Here is a 10,284-nt window from a genome sequence, read left to right on the forward strand (position 1 = left end):
ACTCACCTGGTGCAGAGTGGGAGCCTTCAAGGAGAAGGTACCCGCTCGCACCGGAGATCCTGGGCGGCTTTTAATGGGTCCTTTAGGTCCTCCAACGATCCTTGCAGCAAGGAGAGCAGGAGACAGGAATACCCCAAAATGGATAACCAAATGGGAGAAACTGTGCAAGAAAAATAAAAAAGCTTCCTACCGTGGTCGTGTTGTGGGCCTTAACAATCTTTCAGCAGGAAATAATTCCCATAGAATCCAAGTTCCAGCTGATGATTTATTAAATAAAACTCAGTTACCCCCAGTAACAAATGACATGACAGGAATGCATAAAATGCAACGCGTTTCGGCGTCCAAATGACTCCCTTAGCAAGCATAAATAAACAAATACAACAGTGTCCTTATATACACAGCCTACCTCATGGAGTTCTATGAAGCAGGTGGCCGTTTCTATCACGCCAAGCATCATCTAACGTCGTCAGTCTACGGTTTGTTTTGACCCCATATTCACCTAATACATGGTGCGCATGCATCCTCATGGATCATCACTTGTGTGGCGCATGCACAATTCACCCCAAAAGCTTATATTAGGCAAATGGCCACGCGTTTGCGTACTGGAGTCTGGAATGCTATGTGCTCCATTTGCTCCTTCAGACAGCGCATATGTGATCCTAGAAAGATGCGCCCCATCCTGCCAGTGTCTATGCATCTGCCAATGGGAATCTTTGGGCGTTCCCTTCTCCTCAGCCCATCTCCACCCCTCAGGCTGGGATATACATATTCTGGTTACTAGAATAATCTGAAATGCCTAACTACAGCAATCATTGTGGTGTATAAATTGTCAGACTAGTTGGATTCCCAGATCCAATCATTATATGAATTGCAACAAAATATTGTACTGATCAATCACCGACGGACAGAAAACTAGGCTTCCTGGCAGAATATCTGTGTGTAACTACAAAACTTAAACCAACTTTACATTGAAGGAGTTTTCTGGAACTGAAACATCTGAAGACCTATTGTTAGCGGGACCCCCATCCCATCAGCAGAATGAAGGGGCTGCAGTGCTGACTTCACTCATTGTTTAAGCTGGTGAAGTTGCTTGTCTGTTCGGACATCTCTGCCTGGTATAACTCTGGTCCATTCAAGTTCAGTTCAGAGTACAGATGAGCTATAAACGATAATTGACAGAACCCATTCTGCTGATCAACGGTATTCTAGGGGTCGGAGCCCCACAAATCAAACAGCGATAAGGATCAGCTGCCTGCGATTAAATAATTCTTGCAAATAGTAAAGCATTCACATCGTATGCCAATTCTGCTCAAAATTTAAATGTTGTTGTGTGAAAATGTATCTCTTCTTGCGCCTCGTGCAGCTTTATGAAACTGTGATGCAATGCCCATAGAATGCTGTGGGCCCTTGTTGCACCTTCGTGTGCCCCTGATTTTATATGGATACACACAGAGTTGTCATCTTCCATCAGATACCATATTATCGTGGTCTACGAAAGCACTATAAAGCACACAGAGCGCCTATAGATCGATAAAGTGGGTCTGTCACCGCTACTGTACATGTTCAGCTCTACAGGCTCCGGGCGCTTTGCTATATGTATGAGGACTTTAAATTCTAGTCCCCAAGTTTTAGTATTGTGTATTATGCAATTCTATGTTGAAGAAAGACATGAGTGTCCCACAATGTATCAGAATTTCTCCACTACATGTTTTGCAGCATTAGTATGTAATGGTAATTAGATGATTGGTCCACTATTAAGACATGTTTATGTCACTGTTAAAGGAATCTGGAATTGCCTCCATTCAGTAACCTGGAGGATACGTGAGCCACAACACCCATTGTACGTCATTTTTGAGCATTTTGCTTTTTAGCAACATTTTGATGGTTTATGTTAAGACATTTCCCGATGCATGGCACCTATGATAATTGTAATTGCCATGAAACATTTATTTTATTTGTCATTGTATCCGTACATAACTGTGTAGGTCTGTGTATTGGAACCAGTTATGTTATACAAGCTCACATTTTACAATTCTGTGCCTTCAAGAACTCGATGAGAGCCACTGTGGAGCAGCATGAAGGCCGCACGGAGGCCCTGCCACCGATAAAGACATTGGTCACACTTGGAAAAGATGATCTATCTATAAAAGTATGTTCATAATGTAGATTATATCACCTCCTGTATGTATTAAATGGGAATCTTGTAATGGTATAGTGGACAGATAAGCAGAGAGGAATTGAATATACATACATAATGAAAGAGCTGTTAAGTGTAGAACAGTAAGGCCTCATGTCCACGGGCAAAAGAAGAATTAAAATCCGCTGCGGATTTTAAACTCTTCTCCTGCACACAAATCCGCACCCCATAGGGATGCATTGACCACCCGCGGGTAGATAAATACCCACGGATGGTCAATAAAAGTGATTTTAAAAAAAATAGAGCATGAAAAAATCTGGACCATGCTCCATTTTCGTGCTGGTTTCCCGCGGGCTTCTATGGAAGCCGTCCGGATCCGCGGGAGACAAAAATAAGAATTTACTCACCCGCTCCGGTTCTTCCCTTCGCCGCGGCTCCATCTTCTCTCCGTCGCGGTCGGATCCTTTTTCTTCGGGACGGCGCATCCGCCGGGCCGAAGAAAGAAGATCCGGCCGTGACGCAGAGAAGATGACGCCGCGGCGAAGGGAAGATCCGGAGCGTGTGAGAGGTAAGTTTATTCTTATTTATTCTTATTTTCAGCCCTCATGTCCGCGGAGCAGGAGGGACCCGCTACGGATTCTCCATGGAGAATCCGTAGCGGGCCTGATTTTCCCTGTGGACATGAGGCCTAAGTATCAGTAGGCCTGCGCTAAAGGCAGCATGCATACATTGAACTTAAAGGTGTTGGACCAAGTCTTGCTCCCCTATTCACTGGATGAGGGAATAAGTGCCTGATTGATGGGAGTTTGACCCTTGGGATGATCCATGGGGAGGGGATTGAAAGGAAAATGACTGCTGGGACCCCAACGATCACCAGAACAAAGGTCACGTTACTGGGAGTGCTGAAAATAGTGTTGAAGCACTTGGCAATCCCCCTTAGAAACTTGACCCCCTTCTTTCTACGGCATCCGCCACACACCCCCATTGCACTGCTTCCCTTTTTATTCACAATCATGGTTGGTGATCCGCTCACACAGAATTATGTATGCATAGTATATATCCTCATAGTCTGTAAGCTCTTGTGAGCAGTACTCTCCCCTATTGTTCAAGACTCGCATCAGTTTAGTACCATATGTAATGACTCATTCTGCCCTGATTTCCAAAGCACTGCAGAATATGTTGGCGCTATACAAATAAAGATTATCACAGAAACCAGTAAGTCCTGTACAGGATGCCTAAAAACATGAAGGGATCAGGCCTTTATGCAAACTGCATTTATAAGCCAGAAGAACCTGTAAATAGATGATAGCATTTGAAAATCCCAAGTATTGTCATTCTGTGGAGAGTTATTATATTATGGATTCATTGCACGTCGGCTCCTAATTCATTGTGAGATGAGTAACACTTTACCCCTTTTACTCTTCCATAGATCAGTGACCAAGGTGGTGGAGTGCCATTGAGGAAGATAGATCGCCTGTTCAATTACATGTATTCCACAGCACCCAGGCCCAGTTTGGAGCCAAGCAGTGCAGTTCCATTGGTAAGTGAAAAGTTTCTCTTATGTTTCACAGCTGAAAGGCACGGTGGGCATTAGGCAAATAATTCGGCTCCAGATTACAGAAAATAACAATGGCGGGCATTAGGGACAGACAAAGCATTTTACTCGGATCATTTTAATCTTTGGTATCTAATATTCCTTTAAGGTACCTTTTACACCGGGCAATTATAGCCAAAATCACTGGTAACAGCAGTTTTTGTCGATAGTCAGCCTGTGCACAACCGACGGGGCACTGAGCAAGAAATTGTTCACATGTCGGGGTCACTTGATTTTTAGCTAAATTAAGTGACTATCGGCCCGTGTGAACAGGAGTCATTGAATCTTAATGCTAAAACTACCTTTGGTAGCACTCCCTCATGGACGTCCAACGTGGTACAGTGTCCCAAAGTACCAGACTCTATCGGTATCGGAAATAAGCAGTTGGACGGCACACACTGTAGTTTTTGAATACTCATAAAATTTATTTGGGCAGTCCAGATGTTCATATTATAGGCAATGTTTCGGGCTCAACGCCCTTCATCAAGCTGCATAAGAGGGATATACAGAAACATAAATCAGAATCAAAACCTGATGAGAAGAAACATGTAATGAGACACTAGCTACAGTACATATATCAACAGTGTTTCATTTACCATATGAAGAAACTTGAAATATTAGGGGTTATTGACTACAAAATTTGGCATGGATATGGCCAACATCCAAAAGTGAGTCAGACAGTCAAAAAAAAGTCCTGTAGACCCATATGTGCAAAAAGGTAAAATTGGCTCTACAAATGACAAAATGTACAGTCAGTGACACACGGCTCACAAATACTCTATATTTGAGCCATTTGGTTTAAGTGTGTCTAGTCGCTTAATCCACCATAGTTACTTATCACAAAGTATTACTAGTCTATCACCTCCACGTCTGGGGGCGGGACCCAGTTAATCACCTGAAATTTGACTTTGTCAATGGAGTGTTTGCATTGAATAAAGTGGGCTGAGATTGACTCACTTTTGGATGTTTGTTATATCCAGCCCGAATTTTGTGATCAATAACCCCTAATATTTCAAGTTTCTTCATATGGTAAATAAAACACTGTTGATATAGGTACTCTGGCTAGTGTCTCATTACATACGTTTTTTTCTCACCATTATTTAATTATGATTTATGTTTCTGTATTTGAGCCCGAAACATTGCCAAACGTCGACATCCGGACTATCCAAATCTTTGAGCATTCAAAAACGACAGCGTGTGCTGTCCAACTGTTTTTTATTGAATCTAACAGCTGTCTGTTGGCAGTGAATGAAGACGGGTGTGCAGAAGAGATCCCGGTGCACTCCGCCTCCATTCACTGAATGTCTGTCATTCCTGTGTGGAAGCACTGGACCCATGGTCGAGTAGAGTTGAGCGAACATACTCTGCCGAGCTTGATGCTCATTCAAGTATGAGCGTACTCGATGGTGCTAGTTACTCGGACCCCGCCCCAGTTTTTGGCTCCTCCCTGCTGTGACGTGCCTATTTTGGCTCCTCCCCGCTGTGACGCAGCGCGGGTGTTAATGACAAATTGAGAGAGAGAGATCGGAACCCGTCGTCCCACATACAAAAATGCTCAAGTCTCCCATTGTAGTCAATGGGGTTCGTTACTCGAGTAGAGCTCTCGAATAACACGGACCCGAGCATTTGGGTGCTCGCTCATCTCTACTGTTGAGCATTTATGTGCTCAACAGTTGTCCCATATAAATACCCTTACTTAACTCTATAAATGGAGTTAAAGGCTTTATCACTAAAGATAACCCCTTTCACAACGCAGGCATTGCAGTGAGGAGTTGAATCCCATTGGTACAGCTCAAGCCGCCCTTGGCAAACAGCTGGTTTAGTTTGGGGAAGCCTTCTCTGTGCCAGAGAGGAAACCACTTGATCTCCAAGAAACAACTCCTTTTATTTAATGAAAATTGACAATGTCCATGTACAATATATTCATTATACATGTTACTAGGATCCAAAAGGGTCTCCAGTCAAAACTAGATGACCATATTTTATGGAGCAAAATAATTCTACCTTTTTGCTATGAATCCCACTGTAAAATGTAAGTATTGATCTAGAGGAAACTAAAGTTGTCTTAATTATCCTGTTCTTTACTCTTAGGCTGGTTTTGGGTATGGATTACCCATTTCTCGACTCTATGCTCGTTATTTCCAAGGAGACCTTAAGCTTTATTCCATGGAAGGTGTTGGTACAGATGCGGTTATCTACCTTAAGGTATTACTTGCATAGCTTTAGCTGAATATTTATGCATCTTAATTTGGAATATTTAGGGTATGTTTCACATAGTGGATTTTTGACACAGAATTTCATTGAGAAGCCACAACATAATCTGGATTTTTTCCCATGTACAGATTTTATGCATACAGAGAAAAATAGACTTCAACAGAATCCATGTTGGGAATTCAAATGCGGATTGGCCCATTAAAAAGGGCCATGAAGCACAGAGTTTCTCCCATTGTTCTCAATGGGGAAACATCGCATTGCACTGCGTGCACGTAGCATGTGGTGCGATGCTGATGACGGACCCATTTACAACAAGGGGCGATACGAGGGCATGCTCAAAGATAGGATGTGCTGCGATTTGTATATGACTCCATTCAAAAGAATGGTGTTCATATTTGTGTGAGATTTGTGAGTTGCAAGACGCACAAATCTCGCACGATTTTCTCGGTCATGTGAAAATGGCCGTACTCCATCAATTATAATGTATTCCCAGAGTTATTTTTTGGATTTTTCAATAACGCAATTAACCCTTTTTAACATTCAGGCTGTTTCTGGCGAGTCATATGAGAGACTACCGGTGTTCAACAAGTCAGCATGGAGACACTACAAGAATGCCGCAGAAGCGGATGACTGGAGCAACCCAAGCAGAGAGCCACGGGATGCCTCAAAGTACAAGGCTAATTAAGAAGCAGCCTTTAGGATTGGCATATATATTGCTTGTATATTAGGGCAGGGTTACGGTCATGGTAATGGGGAATACTCTTAAAGTTCTAATCTATCAATGGTCTACCTATTACAACAAGAGAGCCAGTACTTTGCTGATCACTTTGCACCTTCTGTAACTTGGTTTGATTGAACCAGAATTAAGGGTTTGCACTGCTGTTTATGGATCTGTATAGCTGAACAGGTCACAAATGTTCTTATTAGATTATATTTATGCACAATTAATTTGTAGCATTAAGTGCTATTTTGTCTTGGTGTTCAACAAGAATTGACGCCAAAGTGTGTTGAGAAGATATTTAAAGTTTCCTGAAGATGCCTATGCAATAATATTTCACAAAACCATGAAGATAGGAAAAAAACAGTAGTGACTAGAACTGAGCTGAATATAGCTATCTGCTGCATGGATATAATAAGAGATATTTGCTATATTTTATTACCTTGTATATAGTAGTTTTGGCCCATTTGGAGTGGTCCTTTGATCACAGACATTGAGTTGGCCTCAGCATCAGTAAAAGGTATGCCACTATAGTGGACAATGCTCTGTTGGAGTCTGAAATGTGGCTATTTTTTATTGCATGTAATTTAAAAAATAACTATACTGCTTCAAGGAACAGCTGCCGTTATCTGTGGTAACGAGGGTTTGTAAGGAATGACTACTAGATATAGTTACATTCTTTATTTTGTGTTTTATGTGTACTGTGTTTCTCCACTGATATGAAAATTCAGTTCTTTGTTTTAATGCCATAGTGCTGCGGGGCAGTATGTAATGGAGGGCCGGTAGAATGATGCATTATATTTATTGGATTTTATCTAGAGTTGCTATCATTTCCTAGTGTTAAAGGGATTCTGTCATCAGGTTCATGCTGCCCCAACCATATGTAGCATGAGCCCAGGACAGTGTTCCCTAAACACGCTGCGGTGTTTCAGAAAAAAAGATAATTTTGAAGTCTGACAGAGGCACAGAGCTCTGAGTCACGGGGCGGGCTGAGCTGGCTTCTCCCCACCCACTGCATGATGACTGACAGCTCTCTCTCCCCTTTTGTGCATAGGGAGCAAGCTGTCAATCTACATGATGCAGGTGGGGAGAAGTCAGCGCAATCCGCATCCATAACTCGGCACTCCTTTCCTGAATCAAACTATGTATTTTCTGAAATGCTTCAGCGTTTCAGAATAAAACATACATGGGTGCAATAGGTATACTTGTCCCGGGCTCATGCTGTTTATGGTTCAGGCAGCATGAACTGGGCGATAGAATCCCCTTAATTATTTAATGGTTATTGTGGGGGAAGTCTGCCATACAACTCATTAGCAGTTTGTCCTGTCTTCTCTTGTATGGTTTTCTTTTAAGCTCTAAAACATTTTATACCAAAGAAAAAATTCCTGATAACCTCAATGTCATCTTTTACACTTTTTTTATGATTGGTTGAAAGTGGATGTAGACCTTTCCACAGTCAAAGGAAGATGCTGCCATTTGGGGCAATGCTCCTAGCCATTCAATACGGATGACAATACCCCAAAATCCTGACATATATAGAATAATTTCAAGAAACACTCTAGGCAGGACAACATATTTAGGGGGAATTAGAGCTTGATATAGAGAATATCTGCTCCATGCACTGCCTCCTTTATTGGGAATAGTACAATGGAGACAATTGAGTGACGAGTCAAATGTCTGAGAACTGTAGTCCAAATTGCACGCATGCCATGCTCCAGATTTATAATACATTTTCTTTGACTCCCTAGACCTTTTTTTTTACTACTTTAAAAAATTAAACTTTTTTTAAAAATTGCTTTCTGTTGTCATAGTCTAAGAATTTAAGCTTTTTAATATTTTGGGCTTTCATAGATGCATTAATGTCAATTGGAATTTTTTTAATGTTATTTTTTATTTTAATATTTAGAAAGGTGGTGTTAAACTTTTTTCTATATTTTTTTTTTGGTCCCACTAGGGGACTTGAACGTGTGATTAATTTAACTTGTGTATTGCAGTACATTGTACTTTTAACATAAGTCTATTAGGGCCTGCCACAGCCATTGTTTAATATGCTTCACTCCATGGCAGGCCTGAGAGCCTTCACTAGGCCTCAGACGGCCATCACAACCATTGGCGCCAAGTAGTCGTTTTATAGAGGAATCAATGGAACGTAGAAAATAAAAACATATGTATTAGTATCTGGTTTAAAGATAATCTAGATCAGGGGTGTCAAACTCATTTTCACAGAGGGCCACATCAGCCGTATGGCTGCCTTCAAAGGGCCGATTCTAATTGTAAGACAGTATAGTAAAAGTGAACCCCATAGAGGCCTGATTGGTAATAAGGTCCCCCATAGTGGCCAGTGGCGCACACTATTATACACATGCACACACACATACGCGCAGGCGCAAACCTTTATTATTTATATATATATATATATATATATATATATATATATATATATATATATATATATATATATATATATATATATATATATATATATATATATATATATATATATATATATATACACAGTCGCACACTATTCTACATATATACACACAGTCGCACACTATTCTACATATATACACACAGATGCACACTATTCTACATATACGCACAGACGCAAACCATTCAACATATATACGCACAGATGCACACTATTCTGCATATATACGCACAGATGCACACTATTCTACATATATACGCACAGATGCACACTATTCTACATCTATACGCACAGAAGCACACTATTCTACATCTATACGCACAGACGCACACTATTCTACATATATACGCACAGACGCACACTATTCTACATATATACGCACAGACGCACACCATTCTGCACATATATACGCACAGACGCACACCATTCTGCACATATATACGCACAGACGCACACCATTCTACATATATACGCACAGACGCACACCATTCTACATATATACGCACAGACGCACACCATTCTGCACATATATACGCACAGACGCACACCATTCTGCACATATATACGCACAGACGCACACCATTCTGCACATATATACGCACAGACGCACACCATTCTGCACATATATACGCACAGACGCACACCATTCTGCACATATATACGCACAGACGCACACCATTCTGCACATATATACGCACAGACGCACACCATTCTGCACATATATACGCACAGACGCACACCATTCTGCACATATGTACGCACAGACGCACACCATTCTGCACATATGTACGCACAGACGCACACCATTCTGCACATATGTACGCACAGACGCACACCATTCTGCACATATGTACGCACAGACGCACACCATTCTGCACATATGTACGCACAGACGCACACCATTCTGCACATATGTACGCACAGACGCACACCATTCTGCACATATGTACGCACAGACGCACACCATTCTGCACATATGTACGCACAGACGCACACCATTCTGCACATATGTACGCACAGACGCACACCATTCTGCACATATGTACGCACAGACGCACACCTTTCTGCACATATGTACGCACAGACGCACACCTTTCTGCACATATGTACGCACAGACGCACACCTTTCTGCACATATGTACGCACAGACGCACACCTTTCTGCACATATGTACGCACAGACGCACACCT

At 41.8% G+C, this 10,284-nt stretch overlaps 1 protein-coding gene across 1 annotated transcript in view; it reads left to right on the forward strand.

The window, feature by feature from the left end:
- The window catches only part of PDK3 (pyruvate dehydrogenase kinase 3), an 88,989-nt gene extending 79,914 nt beyond the window's left edge, over positions 1-9,075 (forward strand). The window contains exons 8-11 of the mRNA XM_066599854.1: positions 2,048-2,149; positions 3,567-3,677; positions 5,823-5,936; positions 6,490-9,075. Of these exons, the coding sequence (XP_066455951.1) occupies positions 2,048-2,149; positions 3,567-3,677; positions 5,823-5,936; positions 6,490-6,630 (468 nt within the window). The 3' untranslated portion in view covers positions 6,631-9,075. The remainder of the gene's footprint in view (positions 1-2,047; positions 2,150-3,566; positions 3,678-5,822; positions 5,937-6,489) is intronic.
- The last annotated feature ends 1,209 nt before the right edge of the window (positions 9,076-10,284 follow it).

This window comes from Eleutherodactylus coqui, chromosome 4 (assembly GCF_035609145.1).
Source record: "Eleutherodactylus coqui strain aEleCoq1 chromosome 4, aEleCoq1.hap1, whole genome shotgun sequence".
Classification (NCBI taxonomy): domain Eukaryota; kingdom Metazoa; phylum Chordata; class Amphibia; order Anura; family Eleutherodactylidae; genus Eleutherodactylus; species Eleutherodactylus coqui.